This window comes from Cupressus sempervirens, chromosome 2 (genome assembly GCF_028749045.1).
Source record: "Cupressus sempervirens isolate cs-2001-9-10 chromosome 2, ASM2874904v1, whole genome shotgun sequence".
Lineage (NCBI taxonomy): Eukaryota > Viridiplantae > Streptophyta > Pinopsida > Cupressales > Cupressaceae > Cupressus > Cupressus sempervirens.
This window is the reverse complement of record NC_143119.1, coordinates 674408552-674431420: the sequence shown is the minus strand read 5'-3', so window position 1 is coordinate 674431420 and position 22869 is coordinate 674408552. Positions and strand designations below refer to the sequence as shown.

The window sequence follows — 22869 nt, the reverse complement described above, 5'->3', positions numbered from 1 at the left end:
TTACTGTTGCTGTTCAGCAGGAGTTGACCATGCATCTATCTTCTCAATTGCGACCAGGGCGCTTTCACCTTTCTGTCATGGATATGACTTTCAACACTTTCCCTACAGGTGAAATCCATCCAATCGTTGCTTTTGCACAGTTAAACACACTAAACCAACAATAAATTAGCTTAAGAGTTGAAACTAAGATTCCCAACACAAAACAATGAAGCATACTTGCACCTCTGCAGGGATGGGGTCTACCATCCTTTCTAATGATGAAACCCACGATTACCAGTCTGACAGAACTGCAAACCCTCCCACCTAAGAAAAACTCTTCTCAAGTATTCTTAAAATCTCCAGTATGCTACAGAAACTTAAGACAACATTTCTGCTGCAACATTTCAATTATCCATGCCTGTTTGTTCACTTTCACATAACTTCATCCAGTCATAATGATCGACATTTCTTTTGCTCCATATATTTCCCATTATTTCTAAATTCATGAGCAAGTCTGCACATCCCTTTTGCTCAGTATGTGCTCACTATGTCTGAATTAAATTGTAAGAAAGTGTCCAAATCAGAGGTAATAGTCCCAAACCTTGTGGCCTAGCCTTACACACCATGAACATTGTTGAGAAGAAAGAGAAGGTTTACTATACCTATAACAGGATAAATCATAATGTGTAATACCCCCAAATAGAGATAAATGAAACAACATTATCTCCAAAAATTTAGCACAAAGATAATCTGAAATTATTTTTTTAGATAAGAAATCCTTAAACAAGCTCATATTTATTTTCAGATGATTGACTTGATTATTTACTAATATAAATAAATTTCTTACTATCAACCAGTATAAAAAAGTTATAGGGAAGCACTGTAATTCTGCTCAAAAAAATCAGAAATGATTTACATTGATTTTCATTTATTTTTCTGAAATGGGGATATGATTAAAAGTATGCAGATTTAGATTCAAATACCTTGAAAATATCTTTAAACCCTAGCTGTGTCTTTGCCAATTCTCCAGAAACACCAACACTAGGTCTGTGCCACTTGTTCTTTCTGTCGCTGTCTTCGATGGTGCTCAAAAATATCAATATGAAGACATATTGCTGTAGATAATCCAAATCGAAACCTGTAGCATTGATTCTCACCTCCGAATTGGCCTTCAAAGTTCAAATGATGTATGTGCTAGGGCATAACAGACCATAGTCTTTCCACCAAAACACGCCCTTCTGACTGGGGGAACCCATATGTCTCTCCAAATCAGGGATATTTCAGGGTCTCAGACCTTAAGCCTAAGATTGCAGCTACAACATTTAAAAAACTTATAACATAACAAGCTCTAAAAGAACCCTAGAATGTTATATAATGAATCTCAAAAGGATGATATGAATTTCACCTCAGCCCTTGATCCATTACCAACTCAATGTAATGCTCCACATGAAATCCCTAAAAATGAGCCACTAGGCTCCTTGAAATCCCTCGCCTCTTGGCCTTTTTGGCACATGCTAATTAAAATTTACTTAAGACTTATGTCACTTGAGTTAGTAAACTTAAAAGGGGCTTAAGCGAGGAGTTTTTTAAGTTTCATATAAAGACACAACCATCACTTCGAAATAGAATTGAATACAAGACAGAGAATCCACACCCAAAAATGTTCTACATCCTCTCCCTCTTTAAGTAATTCATGGAAAGGGGAGCCAATGCACCGTTAAGCCTCATGGCTTGAGTTGGGGACATCATCATCCCCCCCTCCCAAAGAATGGTTGTCCTCAGGCATTGTAAACTAGGATGCTCAAGAATCTTCTCTCCTTCCCATGTTACACCTCCGAAGGCAAGTTTTTCTGCTTGATGAGTTATTCAGAAATTACTTTATTACTCGACTTTTTCTCTTGTAAAAGTATTTCCTGAATCAGTGACAGCTTATCTTTTTCATCCGTGGGTGCAATTCTGTAGAAGGAACCACTTGCTGTCCAAGAGCCTTTTTGGGGTGGGACACTTGGAATACATTGTGGGTTTTGCTTTAGATGACAGCTTAAACTTGTATGCTACTTCACCAATCCTTTTAATCACCTTGGGAAGCCCATAAAACTTTTGTTTATGTTTTTTCTGCCGTAACTACTTTGAATGAGGTCTTGTATATAAAGTTGAAGACGAAAAAATACCATGGCAATCAATATAATTCTTTTTATGTTTGTTGGTTAACAATTTGTCTTCCTTGGATTTTGGTTTATACCTTGATTCTTAATGTGCCCAATGTAGGTCAATGTAGGTGTTCTATCAAGGATCCCTGAATTGGAAGGTACGATTCCCTTGTGTGCAAAGATTTGCAATGAATATTGTTTTTAGTAGATCAGCAATATCTAAGGGTATGCTCTTAACCAGAGAGCAGAAGAGGTACGATCAAATTGCCCAATACTTCAAGCAATCCAGGTGGATTTCAGATGATGACCCACAACCTCCACAACTATGAATGCATGAGTCAATTTTAAGCTCTTCTAATACCTAAAATGCAGTCTATTCTATATGCTGAAGGCGAGATGCCAAAATGCAAGACTAGCTACTGATGCGCACTACATAAGCAGAGAAAGTGTGATTAACTAAACAATATCGAGATTGCCCAAGTTACTGAGATTCCACAACAAGCATTTGCTTCCTACTCAACACCTAATATTAATCAAATCCCAAACTTCTCATACAACCATGAAAATGCACATGAAACTAACTTGCATGGAACAAAGGAAACGAGAAAATACTGTGAATGATGGTGATAAGTCATGTAAATACTGAAAAGAAAGCAACAAAACCCAGTTTGTCTTCAATCCCACAGTTTCCATTAACAACACATTTCATTCCAAAGACCATGTAAGAGCTAAAACTAAACTAACATGAACGATAGAATCAAAATGTAGACGAAGAGTCTCACACAGTAGTCCCAGCTACAGGGGTTTGCCCACATAGAAATATTGCCGATCCTATTTACTTCTCAAAAAGTTACATTTATAGGCCCCCCTTTAGGGTTCTTGGCCAGTTACATATTCAATTATTGCATTGTCAGTGCACTTGAATGACATGACAGATCATAGTCATTAGTTACAAATCTGAATTTCAGAGATAGAGGGTGAAAGACTATCAAATTTTCATTTGCAAGCACTAATAATCATTTTAATAACGTCCCAGGCGTCTGGTTTTAACATCTTGATGTTCCTACGAACACCTGACATCTACCCCAGCCTTTGCAATCTCTGGTTACAACGAAATTTCCTCAGAAAATGGCTCATATTCCTCTTTGGCTCTGCAAAAGACCTTTGGCGCCATTTTTAGCTTTTCATATTCCAACGACTACCAGATCTTGAAATTCTGAGCATTGATCTTGCTCATATCAAATCAACAGTTGAGATTAAAACATCTTTCTTTAACTAACCCGCGCGTTGCTTTTTCTATTATGAAGAATGGACGATCAAGATTTAATATTTAGATGCAATGACCACCGTTGATATTCCCATCTCTGCCTTAATGAAATCGACAGTTGCTGCTTATCCGTTTCTTTCAACTATCGAGCATCTAGACGTAGTGAGTGTTGGAAATAATCAAGACTAGTTAGGTTACTGAGAGGGGAGGGGTGAATCAGTAACCTCAAAACTTTTGACAAATTCAACACTTCATAACATAATCCATTTATCATTAATTAATCTACTGCATGAATGAGAAACTGAAAGCACAAAACACTTTTAACACAATATTTGGTGACCCAGAAACCTTCCAAATATAAAGTAAAACTGGGTGGGGATGATACCCACAAAATTTCAATACTGCAGTATAAAGTTGGCCTGTTAAAGCTTACAATGATCACTTCTGATGATCTGCCCTATTAGGAGCAATTAGGACTGCTAGGTCCTCCTTGTTAGAAGTTTTACAAACATACAATCAAGTATGCACTCGGTAAAGAGATTAAAGCAAAGACTGTTAAGTCTACCCTATTAAAGGATTTGAAGCTAATTCACCTGTTAGGATGAAACAATAGATCTGACTTACAACTGAATTGCTGATTAAGATCCTTGAAATGCTGATCACCTCTTTGTGATAGATGTAACTTGATTGCTTCATGATTTGACCTTGCTATACACTTAGCTCTACTGCTGATTCACATTCGCATTCTCATGCATCAAAACATCACTTCTTACTTGGGTATGATACAATACATTACATATATACCAACCCAATTCTCATAATTACAAGGTCGGCCAAAACACAAGATAACACCAATATTACTGAGTCGGCCCAAATGTAGAAACTCGGGTTCTGTAAGCTGACTTGGTGAATCTTTGATACTCTGTGTCCATTGCATTACTTGGCATCGTCATGCACTCGGTAGAAGTAGAGGCTCGGTCCATACTAATCACTCAGCATAGCTTTGAACTCGGTATACACTGGAGACTCGTAGAAATTGAATTCCATGTTTACCATGCCTGCACTCGATAAACACTACTCATCCCATCACTTGGTTAACACTAGCTTCACATCACATGAACGGATGACTAAGTAGACACTATGAAGCTTGGTAACCACTAACTGTTGGGTAAGAACTAAACTGCTCGGTCTAAATTGCTGGACTTCGCACTGCCTGAATTCACTTGGTAACCATTGGAATGCTCGGTATGAACTGTGAAACTTGGTAACCACTGAATTGCTCGACAAACACTGGAGACTGAACGAAGAGCTCAGTAACCATACAAAATCTGAATAAGTGTTGTCACTAATAACAAACATGATTTAATGCCAACAATCTCCCCCTTTGGCATTAGTGACAAAAACACTTATTAGCCAAAACTTATGTACAATGTCATGCTGATTTTGATTTTTGATTTTTCAAAATTTGTCTTTGTAACTCTACTCTATACACATTTGTACATATCTCCCCTATACAATGCACATATCATATCAGGCATAATATCATACTGAGTGTATATACAAATAACTCTCTTTAAACTCTCCCACTTTATATTATGCACATATCTCTCCCTTTTTTTGACAATAATGCCAAAGATTTAAAATCTACTTATATAGAGATACCAAAATGTGAGAGAAACTTTGAGTGTATCTTAAGAATAAGAGTTAAGGTCTTGTCCCAGTTTTTTTGCAAAATTTTGCAGGTTTGAAGTGCAACTTGGACTTCTGTAAAGAGTTCAATCATATGATCTGCAATTGAAAAATTACTGTCATGGATCAATGTTTTGGAATAAGCAATGTGCTTCTGCATTGTATCCATGATAAGAAGGATCATGTTTTGGATGTCTATTAGTGTAGACCGGATCCTTGCTTCCTCTCTTAATAACTCTACTTGCATATCTAATAGGAATCTGACTCTCATGTGGTGTGCAGAGCTTGAACTCAGGTCAAGCTGCAACTTTTGAGCACTAGCCTTCAGATCCTCATCAATCTTATTCAAATTTTCCTTAATTTCTTTTGTATACTCAGTAACATCACATAACTTAGCAAAAAGAGATGTTATATTTATGTAGGATGCTTCAAGATTTGCCAAAATTGAAGAGAGCTCTACCTGATGGATGGCAATTTGCTGAGCAATGTGCTCAAGCACTTTATCGTCAAACTTTTTCTCTGCCTTCTCCATAAGCTTATCCTGGCAAGTAGAATCCTCATTGAATTTATTTACTGCTTCTTCTAATTGTCACAAAATATGTTGAGAAGAATCAACATCCACACCTATAGCTTCTGTTAGAATATTCTTAGCACTCTCTATTATTTGGAATTCTCTCTCTCTCTTCTCTTAGCTGCTTCTGTTTGGCTTTCTGTTCAAGAAGCTGACTGACTAATCTCATCTGCTCTACAATAGCATTATCAAAATCTAACTTGGGGATTTCAATCTCCTTGTCCAGATCAATATCTTTCTCAATTTCTTTTCCACTAATCAGAAGTTTTAGTGGTGTCTTTGGTTCAACTTCTGATACTAATGCTTTGGATTTTGAAGCAGAAACAATAGTGGAAACAGTAGGGCTTGCAGTAAAAACTTGTATAGTGCCTACTGATGGAATACTTATTGGAGTACTAAAAGAATCTAAAACTGATGTACTTCCCAAAATTGATGTATTTACAGGTGGAATACTGACATAATTACTTACAATAGGAGCACTTACTGGAGCATGCAAAATTGAAGTAGACAAAACTGTAGAACTAGAAACTGCACTTACTACCGATGGCCCTGACTTGGGAGCTGAAGAAGAGGAGGGCTGCAACTCGGTAGATGAAGTGGTAGACACTTCCATTAGTGATACTTGGAGCTGAGAGGGAGTGAAGAGTGATTGGGCAGTTGATGTGTCTGCTGTGGTTACAATCACACTTGCTGTTTTTACTGGAGAGTGAGGAAGGGAGGCTATGATTTCCGTAGCTATCCTAATTGGATCACTTTCTTCTTCTTCTTCTTCTTCTTGCCTATCTTCCTCTTCAGCTTCTTCCTCTTTCTCTTCTTCACCATCCTTCATCAAATTTTGATATTCTTTAGCGTCAATGGTGATACAAGGAGTATTGTCTTCTTCATTATCTTCATCCTTGTCTCTATCATCATCATCATTGATCTCAACTAGATTCTCACTTGGCTTGTGAAGATGGAACACATTCTTCCATAAGTTTGTTGCATTCTTCACAACATACTAAACATCTTTCATCAGAACAAGACAAGTATTGAATTTTAAAATCATTTTTCTTTCATTGTCTTTTAATGCTTTCTTCACCTCTGCATCTGTCAAGTTGGGCACCAATTGCTTTAGAGTTTGAGCAAAAATATCCTTGATAGGCTGAATGGTATTATCCCATCTAACCTTGACCTTATCTAACAAAACTGCAGGAATTTTAGATGCAAACTGATCAGGAGAGAATTTCCATCTGCCTAACTTATCCATGATTAGATCTTCAACCTCTTTCTGTTCTGCTGGAGTTCTGGTTTCATATTTAAGTGCCTTGAAGTTGTTTATTCTAGCACCTTCTCTCAATTGCTTCAATCTTTCCTGAAATGTAGGAGGAGGTCGGTTAAAGACAACATCACTTTCATCTTTTCTTGCTTTCTTCTTAGATCTTCTTGTGAATACAGCTGTAGAGGGCTTGGGTGGCTTGGTGATAATCACCTTGCCTTTCTTTCTTACAGGCTTGTCCTCCTTTTTTGATTCCTCTTCTTCATTCTCAGATTCTTCTTCATCTTCACCTTTTCCCTCGGTAATCATAAGAGGGGCATTTGCTGTTTTCAGTTTTGATATCCTCCTCTTACCTTTATTCACTGCCTGTGGAAGCTTGATTTCGAGTTGTATTCTGGCTTTGGCTTCATCATATGTTCCAAAGATAGGTGCCTTTGGATCTACAGGCTCATTAACCAAGGCTTCAATTATTTCCTTTGTTTCATCAATATTAACCTCATAAGGAAGAGGTTTCACCCATACTATTCTGGGCCTTACTGCCTGAATGTATACCTTGTCACAATCAACCATAAAACAAACATATCCTTATAGTTTTCAACAATTTTTGTGGAATCTGGAACCTGTTATTCATCTTTTCCTTGAATGCTTCAAAATAGTTGTCTATGATAGTATCAAAATTTTCACCCATTTCAGCAATACACTCATTAATCTGGTATAGAACTGGTGTGTCTTTTCTCCATACTACTGTTCCTTTAGAGGGGAAAAACTTTTGAACATAAAAGAACAAACAAGTCAATAGAGAACCAAATTTGCATGGGTTATTCTTCGAGGTCCTAATACTTTCCATGTTCTTGTTCGGCTGCTTCAACATTAAGTCTGCTAAGTCATATTCCAAATTCTTCTTAACAACCTTATATGCTAGGTTAACTGCCTCACACGGCACACTATTGAGTCGACTGGAGCTATAGATCTTATGAGCAATAATATGAATGCCAAATTTGAGTTCTACATTAGATACGTTGCTAATTTTCAATCCTCTGCCCTCCCACTCGGCTAGGGTTTTCTTTTGAAGCTCATCCCGACTTAGGGTTTTCGTGACTTTAGCCTTGTTAAGAATAGGAAGACTAGTAATGCGATGAATCATTTTCTTCGTAATCAGAACTGGTTGCTCCAACCACAATTGACCATTATGGACTCGGTTCAAGATATATCTAATCCATTTAATCTGAAAGCTTTGTGGCAGGTGAGGAATATGGGTTAAGCCTTTCTCCTCTAGGTGTTTATGCTCGGGCTTAAGAGCTCCATCCACACAGAGTTCACCTAGGGCACTATCCATTTCTAGGGTTCCTATCTCTTTTACAACACATCTGAAATGAGTTCAAATATTATTGATAAGGTACCTTTGGTTGATTTTGTGACTGAGCTCCATTCGGGTCGAGGGTTTTTGCAATCACTGGTACCAATTTGAAATTTGGAGCTTTCTATTCAACGCCTCGCACCAACATCTCTGATCCTTTCTTCGCCTTGCTACTACTGCTGTTGGATGCCATGATTACTTGGTAAACTAAGGAAATTCTTCGGAAAGCTTCGCTGCAAATACTGCTCAAGATCACTAGAATGCTCTGCAAATCGCTCTGCTCTGAATATACTGAATTTGCAGTGAAAATGAAGTCGAATCCCTGTCTTTCGATAGAAATTTCCTATTAATGCTCGGTATGATGAGAGCTATAATGACATAGTGCATGACAGACTGTCATCCACTATCTGCACAAATTGCTCGGTAGAAGCTCGTAACACTGCAACCAAACAAAACTTTGTTACTCCCGACCTTGCTCGATAGAGCCTATGACCCAACCTTGCTCGGTGATCACTGATGCTGAACTTTTGTGATCCTTTTGTATCTGGAATACTGATTTGGATCTTTTGCTTTCTTTCAATTGGAATTGTTTAAGATGTGATCTTGAAAATACAGTTCCAGTTCTTCCTTAAGAATTTAATTTGAAATGGTGGAGTCACCCACTTCTTGAGTAACTGGACCATCATCACTTGAACTAGCTTGCTTGGTGGATTTAGGAATCCACTATTGTCTCATCTGCTTCCTGATGTTATCAACTTTTGCTTTCTTTTTATCTTCAACTCTACCTATATTCATGCAATTCTTAGCTATATGACCAAGTTCAGTACATGTGTAACATCTTATTTTAGTATCCTTTCTTTTCAAGTAATGCCTAGCACAATTTATGCCAATGTGTCCATATTCTCCACAGTAATGACATCTACACCAAGTATTGTAGTCCCAACCAAATATTGCCTTTACAAATTGTTCAGCTGGATTGAATGGTTTTGATTTGCATTCAAATGCCTTGTGACCTTGTTTCTTGCATTTGTGACATTTGCCTTCAAACTTTGGTTTCTCCTTGCATTCATTAGCTTTATGACCATGCTGACTGCAATTGTAGCATTTTCCATTGAATTTTGCCTTTTCGTTGCTCCAACATTTGTTTGATGTATGACCTATCTTACCACAGTGATTGCAAGTAGGTCTTTGATTCCTTTGAGCACCTTGTTTGGAGGATTCACCTTCTTCTTTGTATCCAAGTCTTGCTTTTCCCTTTTGCTTATAAAGATTCTGCTCATTTTGCTGATTCAATTGATCCATGTTTGCTTGGGATTTCATTATTCTTTCATTGAGTTTCTTCTCAGAATGTAGATCAACTCTCAACCTTTCATTGATTTGCTTTTCAGTGCTTAAATCATTCCTTAACCTTTTATTTTCAGATCTCAAACTCATGATTTCTTCATTTGCATTGGAGAGCTGATTGATAAGACTTTCTTGCTGAAGGGATTGATTTTGAGTTTCATTGTTCCTTGCCTCTAAGTCTTCTTTTGCCTTATTTCTTTGTTTTGAGATTTCACACAGTCTTATTGACTGGATTTCTTGTTCTCTTTTCAATTTTCTTACTTCTTGCAGGGAGCCATTCTTTTCTAGGAGTTCTTTGATTGCATCATTTGCTTCATCTGAATTGTTTGAGGGGAAAAAGTCTTCAATCTTCTCTTCAACATACTGGTGGTCATTCATCTGTTTAGCAAGTTCCTTCCTTCTTTTTAGGGATTGGGAAAGATGCTCTTTTGCTTCCTTCAGTTGAGCTATAGCCATTTCTAGATCTAGCTTTTCATTGTCAATAGCTTTGTCAAGTTTGAATATCTCCATTGTCCTTGATCTTTGCTCAAGCTGTCAAACTTTATCCTGAGAACCACAAAGCTCTGATACCAATTGTTGGAAATAATCAAGATTAGCTAGGTTACTGAGAGGGGAGGGGTAAATCAGTAACCTCAAAACTTTTGACAAATTCAGCACTCAATAACATAATCCATTTATCATTAATTAATCTACTGCATGCATGAGAAACTGAAAGCACAAAACACTTTGAACACAATATTTGGTGACTAGAAACCTTCCAAATAGAAAGTAAAACTAGGGTGGGGATGATACCCACAAAACTTTAATACTGCAGTATAAAGTTGGCCTGTTAAGGCTTACAATGATCACTTTTGATGATCTGCCCTGTTAGGAGCAATTAGGACTGCTAGGTCCACCTTGTTAGAGGTTTTACAAACATACAATTAAGTATGCACTCAGTAAAGAGATTAAGGCAAAGACAGTTAAGTCTACCTTGTTAAAGGATTTGAAGTTGATTCACCTATTAGGATGAAATAGTAGATCTGACTTACAACTGAATTGCTGATTAAGATCCTTGAAATGTTGATCACCTCTTTGTGATAGATGTAACTTGACTGCTTCCTGATTTGACCTTGCTATACACTTAGCTCTTCTGTTGATTCACATTTGCATTCTCATGCATCAAAACATTACAACTTCTTACTTGGGTATGATACAATACATTACATATATACCAACCCAATTCTCATAATTATAAGGTCGGCCAAAACACAAGATAACACCAATATTACTGAGTCGGCCCAAATGTAGAAACTCGAGTTTTGTAAGCTGACTTGGTGAATTTTTGATACTCGGTGTCTACTGCATTACTCGGCATCATCATGCACTCGGTAAAAGTAGAGGCTCGATCCATACCAGTCACTCAACATAGCTTTGAACTCGGTATACATTGGAGACTCGGTAGATACTATGTCACTCGGTAGAAACTGAATTCCATGTTTACCATGCCTGCACTTGGTAAACACTACTCATCTCATCACTCAGTTAACACTAGCTTCACATCACATGAACTGATGACTCGGTAGACACTGCGAAGCTTGGTAACCATTGATTGCTTGGTAAGAACTGAACTGCTCGGTCTAAACTGTTGGACTTCGCACTGCCTAAATTCACTTGGTAACCATTGGAATGCTCGGTATGAACTGTGAAACTTGGTGACCACTGAATTGCTCGACAAACACTGGAGACTGAACGAAGAGCTTGGTAACCATACAAGATCTGAATAAATGTTGTCACTAATAACAAACATAATTTAATGCCAATAGCGAGAACACAAGAGCTGTACGATTAGATCTCATTTAACTTGCTTTTTGATGCATTTGGGTCCCTTTGCTGATGTGGCCCTTCATTACTGGTTCCATCTCTGTCTGACTACATGCTAATTGAATGTATTGCTCATCGTTGATCTTGAAAACAGACGGCCACGATGTCCTCTGATCCTTTTAATTTTTGGCCCGAAATGGATTTGAGTGTGGACAAGTGTCATTATTCTTGAGACTTTCTCCAAAATTTTTTTATCCTTCAACATTTAGGCCCAAAATTGATTTGGAGTTGTTGATCTTCTAATCTTCGGATCAGTTGATGGATGACCATGATTCGTTCAAGGTTAAATCCTAGATTTAGAAAATCCTCATGCATAAACCATCACTTAAAACCCTCCAACGCTGAGTGGGACACATGGCGCCATCGTGTTGTATCTCAAAACAAAGCTCACAGACTTGTGAGAGAGCACAAACCGTATATTTTTCTTACGTCATATTCCACTTTCCTGTCATTCATGGGCCTCTTCTGATACCTTGCAAACGTGGACCAATCATCAGTCAGGTCCCATTGATTTATCGAGTCCCACTGCTAACCTCGCTGCTCAAAGGATGGCATGTGTCTGCATCTCATTGAATCTCAAGCTTTTTGTGTTATTTAAGCGAAACAACGCGGAATGTAGATCTTCATATCAAAAGAGAATATCATCAACGGTTCAAAAGGATTATGCGATTGAACAAGGTCCGTTGATTTAAGACTTGTGCTCAATCCTTTATTGAATATAAAAAGAGTGAAAAGTCTTCGCTAGAGACGAAACACGTGGCGCAATCTCGTTTATTCGCTATGAGGTTGTTCCTTTAGAATAGTAGGGCCATTACTCTTCTTCAAGCCAAATCAACGGCTCCCGTAGCATCGTGAATATTAACTCTCAATCACTTTCTTATAGCGGGATTACGGGAATCGTAGGATGCATTCAGACCTTGTCTTCTTCGTTGAGGCCCGTGGGTCCATGTAACACGTAGAGACCTCGGACTTGATATTGACCTTTCAATATTGGCCACGTAAATGCCCTCTTGCTTGATAATGGACTTTTCTTCCCTTCGACGTGGCTGATCAAACCTTGTTCGTGATCCAGCCAAATCAATGATCGAAAAACCTTTATCTCCAAATGCCCATGCATTCCATGGTTTCTTTGTTCAAGATGGTTATTTCTTCATCGCCATGGCTTTGAATCTCCATATGATCATTTCTCTAGTTCAATGATATATCAATAGAACTCATTTAGCTTTCTTCTCATCATGTGAGATGCTGAAACTTGCCCCCCATCCTAGAATCACTTAGCTAACTGATATTTACTTGATAGCTCATTTTCCTGCATAGTAAGCATAGGAAGATAGATGAGAGGACAAGCATGCCTAATGGGACTTGGCCTGAACATTTTGCATTGAATTGACATCAAGTAGGAAGCTCAAAACTGGGAAGACCTAAAAGTGTACCAACAATGTTCCTGTGCAATTTGAGCATTTATCCTTAAGGGCCTTAAGGATATCTTGACTTGCTCTGGCCCACCCAAGAGCTTTTGGAGCTCTAGACTCAGGAAAAACAAACACAAATATAGAGCTTCATAACCATACTGTAATAATCCTTGCCTGATCTAATCAGAAAATCAATACTTATGCTGATTGGCAATGGGATTTTGTCAAACAGTGGGAAGGTAACCTGTGTTTTATGCTAAATTTATTACTGTCATCCCACTGTACTGATCATAACATGAAGGCTATGAAATAATTGCATAACTCTAAGAAATCATGCCTTTCAGCAAGCTCTAAGATGATGATTCAAAAAACACAAAGTTACAATACTGATTTTTTGACCATGATAATAAACCAACAGTAGATGTACAAAATGCTTGACGACAGACTTCCAACTTCAAACAACAATGAACATACCTGAAATTAAATTGCAGATTGACAAGTGGCCCATTCAACCTCGTTACTAATGTGCATGCTCCATATAGTATCCGATTGTGCTCTGTATGTTCTCCAGCATCCACTCCAGTTTGCTGGCCTTATGTACCAATGTCACCTATACCTGATAAACCTGAATGTGAGCATATTCACTACCTATCTCTAGATTTGCCTCTTTCTGTGTATGATGTTGTGTGACCTTGCGGGATTTTGGGAGAGAGGGATTCTTCAATGCCGAGCTGCTGTTTCCAAAATCAATGCCAAGTATCTTTTCGTTCTTATAGTCTTCTTCCACTCCTGTGCTTTATAAATGATAATAATGCCGACCTGCAGATGATTAACGTTGACAGGACCTCCAAACTTAATGCGCTCTAGTTGCTATAAACCCTGACTTGTGGTTACAGAATGGAGGAGATCACATGCTAGATTTACTCAGGAGGAAAACTGAGTGCCTTTTGGTTACTCCCAGCTACTACGCATTCTCTACTGTAGTTTATCATTGAACTATGCCATCACCACTTAACTAGAATTTGGAGAATGATACTTACGTCCGTAACTTCTTGCCGTGGGGGAAATGATCTTATTCCTTGCCCTCCAAACTTCCATTGTCAAACAATAGCCTGTGTGTTAAACTGACCATTCTGCCATGGAGCTGTAATCTCTTGAGATCAATGCATCAATCCAGTCCTTAGTTCTGAAAGTGCAAATGTGAGGACCAGGTTTGCGTCCAGACTTACTATTTTCCTCAAGGGGTTTCGTCCTTAGGAAATATCCAGTCACATTTAAGCAACCGCTTAGGATTTGAATAATAACATATATTCGTGGTGCTCTTTCCCAAGACGGAGTCTCATATTTAGAACCTCAAAGTGAGGGAAGAGTGTTGGAATAAGAGATGTGGGATAAAACACCAATTTTGTCTTCTAGTCACTTAAGTCACTTTATAAAGTGAACGGTTTTTAACACATAAAGTAACTTTATTAAAGTACTTTAATACATTAAATGACGAACTTAAGACAAATCTTCCCTTGTGACTAGTAGACATCCTTATTGGTAATGCCGTTAATCTATCCGGATGTGGAGATAGATTAACCAGGTGCCAAAAGAACTAGCGCGAAAGAGGGGACATGACATTCCTCCCTTCCCAGGATTTCTTGCCCTCAAGCAATCGCAATGCTGGATGCTGTGAAATACTCACCTTCCCAAGTGTTGTCTTTATACTGAAAATCCTTTCAGTGGACTAGATATTCTCTGACAGATCTGTTTTGCAGCTTCCTTTCCCTGATCTCAATCACCTCTGTCGGCTCCAAAACAAGTCTACCCTCCTCGTCAAGTGGAGGCAAGCTCTCTGATGGTACAACTTACTCACCAATGGCCTTCTTGAGGCATGAGATGTGAAACACGTGGATTCGACTATCACTAGGTAAATCCAACTCACAAGCAACCTCATCAACCCTCTTGGTGATGCAATAAGGTCTGTAAAATCCGGGCTTAAGCTTTTCTGACCCACTTTTCTTCAGGGAGCTCTGTCTATATGTCATGTCCCCTCTCCCACTCTAGTTCTATGGCGTCGGGTTAATCTATCTCCGCATCTGGGTAGATTAACAGCTTCACCAGTTAGGATGCTTTCCAGTCACAAGGCGGATTAATCTTAAGTTGTTACTAATGTATTGAAAGTACTTTAATAAGTTACTTTATGTTTTAAAAGTCATTTACTTTATAAGGTGACTTAAGTGACTACAGGACGAAATTGGAGTTTAATCCCACATCTCTTATCCCAACGCTTTTCCCTCACTTCGAGGTTATAAATAAGAGACTCCATCTTGGGATTTGAACACCATGAGTTTATGTTATTAAACAAATTCAAAAGTTGCTTAAATGTGACTTGGTTATTTTCTTGGGGATGAAAACCCTTGAGAAAAATTAAAATGGAGTTGGACGCTGTTGATGCGAGTTTTGTGTCACTACATAACATATTAGTAATTGGATGCTTGATACAGAATATCAAATACACAATTCCTCTCTTGAAAAGTTATCTCTCATGGGACATGAGTATAACTCCAATGTTCCTTACACCGTTGGATACTCGCTCAGTTTTATCAATGTGATTTGCTGGTAATCACGTAGGCGGCCTTACGTTTTCTTGTTTGAGAAAAATTTGGATCTTGGTGAGAAAATGGAAATGGTGGTTCGGTGTGAATGCTAGATGATGTTGATGGCGCGATGATGGCAATGTAGGGTGAATGGCGATGGAAGGTGAGAATGCCGATGTTTTGGTTTACTTCTCTAACTAACCTCTTCTAAGCATGAAATTTGGCTACTCAACTACTCCTACTCCTAAGAATGGAAGGTTAGCAGATGGACGGGGATCGAATCTAATGAAGGCTAACCAGCGGCCCTACCTCCATAGATGCAACGCTTCAAAGGAAAGTAAACTAGATCACCACACAAAGCCTCCCAACCAGCCGCTAGGATGCTAGTGGCCTAGTGTTGACCCCTATCAAACATCTACCAAAGCTACCATGCAACTATCCATTTTATTTTACTCTTACTCTAACAACTTGAAATGAAATTGCTTCAACTTGAAAAGAAAATTTAACTATGTGGAAGTAGAAAACATGCAATAACACCCAATGTTCTTAGTCAACATGCAATGAAAAAGAGAGCACTTTGGTATTATTTTCGCAACAATTTCTCCAACCCCCCTCCTTCTTACAAATGAGAGCCAATGGCCTTATATAGAGGTCCAAAATACAATGGACGGTAGAGATCAAAACAAGATCGACGATCCAGATTGGATCCAAAAACCCTAATTAGGGTTGCCACCCCATCGGCCAATGAGAAGATGCCACCTCATCAATGGACCAATGAAAAAAGTGCAAAAGTGGCAACCAATGAGAAGGCACCAAAATGGTGGCCAATCAGAAACAAACACTTGTCCTATTCTAGAAGAAAGAGAAAGTTGCCACTTGGGCTTACATAAGATGATCTTCTAATATAATTCTTCCTTTTTCTTTTGTTCTTTTAGCTAAGGCAATGAACTTAGCTAGCCTTTCGTTAACTTCTTCCATAGGAGGGCAAGGTGTGTGCTTCGCTCGGAGTTCTGCTGACTTTGCCACGTTGTTTGCTGCTTGTAGTATCCTTTCGTGATCCTTCTCATATTCCTTTGCAAACCCAATAAAAGCATTGAGTGAGGAAAGGGTGTTCAGATGTCTCCTTTTGACGGCAGCCTTTCCTAACTCATCCAATCTCGATCCAAATCCTGTCTCACTGACATCCTCCTCTCTAATACCCTCAAAATCAAGCGCCACCCCAACGTCGCTCATCATGGTCGAAATGGAAGTGTCGACGCTTGGGCCGTGTTGTGCAATCTCATCATGAATTTCTTCAAGTGTTCTGAATCTGGTAGTCAATGCGACATACCAAGATTCAACTATGCTCAATCCTCTCTCATCAACCAACCGGGCTCTTTCCAAATATGCCTCCGGTAGCCTAATGAACGCCTGAGCCTAGGAATAACCAAATCCTTGATGGGAAGAAAATTCTTCCATTCCTCTTCAAATAATCTGAATTTGTTTCTAACAGTCACCAATGACTGGAATGTTGAGATGGAGGGCAAGAAATTTCGCCCATCTTGGATTGTATCATAGATCCAACCCCTTACTTCATGTAACTGAGCTGATACCTCTTCTGAATTGCTCCCACTGTCTTGAGGAAGGGCTGCCTGATGCAGCTGTTGGATTGGCTGGCAATCTCTCCAATATTTGTTTTCGGCCTCCAACTTTACTATCCTTTCGTTTGCCTTCCTCAATCTTTCTCTGATTGATGCTATGCCTTCCTGAACCTCCTCACATTCCATATCATCTGTATTTCTTCCCAAATTATGTTCTACTATTTCGTACTCCCGGGCTGCAATCTCATCCGCTGCCTTATTGACTGTTGGTATAGCAATCTGAACCCTTCGGTGACCATCACTGTCGCTTCTGATTACCCTTGCCACCGTATTTGCCATCTGTTTTTGGTTCTCGCTATCATCCTTTTCTATTAGTCCTTGGATATCAACTGCGTGAGCCATTACCACCTCGCCTCTCGGCATAAGCATTTGCCTTAACCATAGTGGTGCAGTGCATCTCCCCAAATCCGGATTCGGTTCGACCAACAAAGCATCACCAACGACCTTAGACGCCTGACTTATCTCTTCAATACCAATCGGCCCATCTTCTTCTCTACTAGTTTCTGCTATATTTCCTTGCTGGTTCTCCGAGAGAGGGGAGTACTCCGTACTTTCACTGTAGCCACTTGATTCCGAATCAGAGCTCACCTCCACTGCGGCCCCTTTATCACTCGAATTGACCTCTTGGCTTCTAGCCTTAGTTATACTCTCCCTTGACGGCGCTGCCCGCTGTCTCTTGGCTGGAGGTTCCGAACGTTCTTGGCTTTTCTCTACCTCCAAAGCCCTCTTCTTGCTATTTCTAACTGTCTCCGATTGCCGGCCACTTCCTTCACCCTTCTGTCCGATTGATTCTACTAGACCTTCCTTCGGTTTCATCATCTCATAAGTAAGGAGAACCTTTTGTCTTTGTAGCTTTCTCAACTTGGCATTATACCACGACTCGGTATGCAAATCTACTGTCCTTGTGACTGCCTCCAAGGAAGGATCCTGATGATCGTCCCAATCCACTGGATTCAACTCTGTTCCAACTACTGTCTCATAGTCTTCTCTCAACACACTACGATCATCCTCCAATTGATCGGGAATATCAAGGCCTCTCCATCTGATATCTCTCATCATGTTCACCGACAATCTCGAGAAAGCTAGCTTTCTCACGTGAAAATCATCCTTTGCATTGGCCCAAAAGTCCTCTATAGTGGGAACATGCTTAAATTCGCTTCCATGAGATGCCTTGATAAGACCAACAGGGTCGAATCCTTGCCTTGCTCTGTACCATCCTAGATGATACCACTCCAATTCCTTTTCCGCAGCCTCAAAGGTGGCCCGATTTGGGCAACTATCATTGCCAATTATAATTGAGAAGGAAACGCCTGTTTTCCCCTCATTCCTCATTACTCTATCATAGTGCTCAAGCTGCCTAGCCAATTCCATCAAAACTACCTTGTCGGGCGGGTATCTTGGAAGCCTCTTGGGACAAACTGTACTTTCTGCCACTCTAATATATGTGAATTGCGGGAATTGGATGAACCAACTCCCAAACTTCTTAATCCTTGCTTCTGCTTCCGATGAAAGTCTCTTAGCAGGCGCCCCTTGTAATACCCTTACTGTCTTCATGGCGAATGCATCGCAAAACATCTTGTAATCCTTGTTATTGTGCAAATGAAGCTGCGGATAGCATTCATGCACCAAATATTGCCCCGGCCCATTACCAATCTCTCCTAAGGCCCTAAGTCCCGGACTCTCATACAATCTAGCAATTAAGTAAAACAGATAGGATCCCATGTAGAATTGCCTTTGGTTTTGAACTGTTCTAAGTTGCAACTCTAAATTTTCACTTATGATCCTAGCCCAATCAAATTTTCCTTTTCCCTTTTCAATTTCATCAATGAAGAAGTACATCCAATTTTCGAATTGCATAGCTTGAGCTAGGCCCATGATCCGGCTGAGAAGAACAATGAGATCGCCATATTCCGGCTTGAAATCTGCCACTGTAAGCCTTGTTGATTTGTTAACTCCTTTCCTTCCTTCGTGTATCCAATTCCGCTTTAGATGTGAGAAGTAGGCCTCTTGGTTACCTTGAAATGATTTGGCCGCCTGATCCACCATTACAACTGTCATGCCCTTGCTCTGAGGAATATTAAATGTCTCTTCAATTGCTTGTTCGCCAATGTTGGCCAACACTCTCTTCCCTTCGCCAAAAATGATGGATTTACTCTCTAGATCAAATCTGGATGCACACTCCATAATCAATTCCGGACAAGGCAAAGTAGGAGGAAAAGCTGCTGCATGTACAATTCCGCTCTTGTATATCCTCTTTGCCAAGGGGGATTGTCCTTCCTTTAGTCTGTCCCTCATCCGTATCATGTCCACTGTAGCGATATTAGTATCGGTTATTTTCTTCATTTTCGAGAAGAAGGAAGTTTTGGGCGTCATATCCTCTTTGTCTTTCTTAGCGTTTGCCCGCTTGGGATTCTTACTTGCACTATCATCCTCCATGCTCGTCGCCCTATTACGGGATGGTAGAGTGGTGGACCAAAAGGCAAGAAGAACCAAGTAGTGCAATTCTTAGAAAAGAGCGAAAGAATGGATGTCAGCTTAAGCACTCCTTGCAACTCTAGATGATGACTTTCACCTTAACTAATAATCTTACAGCAACTTTTCGGAACCCGGGATATGACATCAAAGAATTACAAATCCCTTTGCAAATTAGAAAACAAAGCCTCTAAGCTTATCCAACACTTGCCTTCTATGCAAAAATCAAACTTTTATATGTATCTCTTCTCCCAACAAAATTGCCCAAATCTGATATAAAAAATTGCAGCCCCTCTAGAAAATCAGAATTTTGTCTTCCACAAATTTCGGCCCCCACAAAATTCGGCTAAGCATGAAAAAAAAATCTGCTCTTCCACAAAATTCACCCAAGCAAAGAAGGAGCAAAATCTGTAAAATCTGCCACCTAGGGCACAAATCGCAGCCCACAAAGTGGAGCAAAAATCCCCAAAAACGCAAAAAATCTGGCCCTTAGACAAATCGCCCAACAATGGCAATGGAGAAATTGCCCAAAAATCGCCAAAAAACTGCCTTCCACCAATTTCGCCCAAGTCTGGAAATCTGCCCTTGCTTCAAATTCGCCCAAGCATGAGGAGCAAATGAATTGATGAAAATGAAATGGGAGGGGACTCCCTTTATAGCAGCTTTCACCTTCCTCCCAGGCTGGCCGACTTGGTCCTATAGAGGAAAAAAAACCAAAATTAAAGCTAAGTTAGTGGCCCACTTTAAATACTTTGCCAAAATTTTAATTTTCTAAAATGAAAACTGCACTTTTAATTTACTAATTAACCACAAATTGCAAAACGAAATTGAATGGTGCCTTGGGGATGCTAAAAATTTCTATTTAATGAGGGTTTGCTAATTAATACATCCTTGAAGTTGAATTTTGGCTAACCAAAAGCCATTTCTTAATATTAATTTACCAATTTCATTAAATACCAAAAGCTTTCAAGGCAAATTTAATCTATTAAAGCCAATTTTTGCAATTTTCCTCTAAATCGATTTTGCTAAATAATTAAAATTTTATGACAAAAAATAAAATTGCCTCTAGAGTAAAAATCGATTTTGCAATTTAACTTCATCTTACAAAATTAAATTCTATTTCACCAAAAAAAATAAGATTTTCCAAGAACCTAAGTCTAACGAAAAATTTCCTTATTTGAAAATCATTCAAATTTACAATTAAATCCAAATTTTCAAAAGAAATCGTCTAAGTACAAAATTCACAATCTTATCCTGCCAAGTTGAAATCAATTTTGAACTTATTCGGCCTAAGGATAGAACTGATAGCTCTGGAAAATCAAGTTGAAACCGGGTGAAAAAATACATCTAACCTTCTCCACTGGCCCTAAAGGCGATTAAAAAGGGGGTCCCCAAGATTTTGGGGCGATGTGTGAAAACCTCACAACAGACGCAAACCTGACTTCATATTTTGCTACAGAAGTTGAAGATATTGAAAGTAATAGTTTTATAAAGATCTCAGCTTTGGGACATCAACTGGCAGTGTGGGAGTTGGATGACAAAGAAGGTGTGAAGAGACTCATCTACAACAGTAAGGTAATGATCATGGGAAGCACTGCTTTTCAGTACAGTCGGCTTTATAACTGAAATTATCGTAGGTAAACCATAGCCGATTTAAGTTTGGTAGTAGTAGTCGGGTTAGCATATATCCACACCCACACGTGAGAGGATCTCTTACAAGCATGGTGTTAGTGTAGTTTTTTATTTTTTCCTATTTTGCTAAGTTTTTCCTACACTTTTAATAATCTCGCTTAGGTTAATAAAGCATGTCTTATTAGGTGAATGGTTGTGAGGTGTCACCTTCCTACATGTGAGCATCCATTAGCTATCTTGGGAAGATACTTTGCTATCTTTAGTCCGATAGATGGTTGCTCCTCATTGGTTGGTGTTGCCACCTCCTCTCTCTTCCTAGCCTATATAAGCATGCTACCTGGCTTGTATTTGTATCTCTTATTTTTGCATCCTCTTAATGCTATTTTGCTTCCAGTATTTGCATTACTCTCTTGGAGACTAACTCTATGATGCTATTTTGATTTTGTATCATTTGCATTCATAGTTTAGATATTTACTCTTTGCACTAGTTTTCTGGGTTATTAATCTTTTCAGATTCTAACACATGGTTGGACAAGATAACAGCCGGAATACTTATTGAGGATGCCATATCAGGAAAGGAATGTGTTGCGTTGGGAGGTCACAAGATTATAACAGCCGGCGTTGTGTAGTCACTACCTCCGCCCAATCCTATTTCGGTAATCCTGTCGTGGAAATAACATATATAAGGGATTAACAAGCAGTGTAGTCGAGGCTAGTATTTGATTAGTTGTAGGTGACATTTGAGACCAAGACGGGAGCATTGGAAACCATTTTGGAGTTGCACCAGTCTCACAGTTGATACGAACTACAGTGATAGGACTGTATCTTATTCACTCTTAATTATTGTACGTATGCAAATGCTATCATTAGAATATGGTAACAAAGATGATTGAATATCTCCATCCCTTATTGCAGTATTAATGAATTGAACTCCATTCAGAAATTTGATTGAAGAACTTAGTTTCCTTACTATTTGAGTAATCTTCTGCATACTATCTCTGTTAATAGTTACTACAGTAACATATCAGTAACAACTTGTTCAAGGATTTGATTTCATGACAATTGTTTGACGAAATTAGTCTAAGTCCAAAACCAGAATTTCTATTCCACTACAGCAGAGATTATTATAGTTGTATTAGAGCCACAAGACCTGCCATCTTGTGGGGAAAAACAAGATATTTGCGAACTGATTTTTATCCAAAAAATGACAGCCGAGAATGAGTAAAAGACAGTATAAATTCAGTCATCTACAGCCGGAACAAGTAGATTCTTCAGAACATATTGAGATTGAAGACAGTTATTTAGTGGATGAAGAATTAATTTCTGGAACAGGTGAACAAACTGAACAAACCAAAGAGGTTGATCATTTTGGACAGGCAGAATAGGTAAACAACATTTAGATGGAACATAATGAAACTGAAGAGGACAGGGAAGTGCGAGAAACACTGCGGGCTATTACAGATGGGCAGAATAACATAGTTGATGCACTTCAACAACTTGCAATTAATATGCAGCAGTTATCTCCTGTTAATAGGAGAGCCCCAAGCCATCACAGTAGAGGAAAGAGTGTAGCTGGATCCCTTTGAGTTGTTAGAGATCCCACACGTAACACTGAGAGACCCTTAATGTTAGTGTTTAATGCAGAAGAAATAGCAC

At 39.0% G+C, this 22869-nt stretch overlaps 2 protein-coding genes across 2 annotated transcripts in view; one reads left to right on the top strand and one right to left on the bottom strand.

Moving 5' to 3' along the window:
• On the bottom strand, window positions 1-21006 carry LOC149575159 (uncharacterized). Its single transcript, XM_089812319.1, has 5 exons — window positions 19968-21006; window positions 18022-19927; window positions 6735-7007; window positions 963-1148; window positions 1-72 (listed from the first exon to the last, which is right to left on the bottom strand). Exons 2-5 carry the CDS (start codon window positions 19543-19545, stop codon window positions 1-3), a joined length of 2055 nt encoding a protein of 684 aa, XP_089668445.1. The 5' UTR covers window positions 19546-19927; window positions 19968-21006.
• Window positions 1-22869, top strand: part of HEMD (uroporphyrinogen-III synthase family protein) — a 249679-nt gene that overhangs the window by 5374 nt on the left and 221436 nt on the right. The gene's annotated exons all lie outside the window — the stretch shown is intronic.

Excerpts from the sequence above, each read along its gene's own strand:
- LOC149575159 (XM_089812319.1), bottom strand. The coding sequence starts at position 19,545 with ATGGAGGATGATAGTGCAAGTAAGAATCCCAAGCGGGCAAACGCTAAG. Across the intron at positions 7,008-18,021 it reads ATCAGGATCCTTCCTTGGAG|GAAAGATTGAAGCAATTGAG; the intron begins GCAGTCACAAGG and ends CCTACATTTCAG. Across the intron at positions 73-962 it reads GGTTTAAAGATATTTTCAAG|AAAGGTGAAAGCGCCCTGGT; the intron begins GTATTTGAATCT and ends TATCCATGACAG.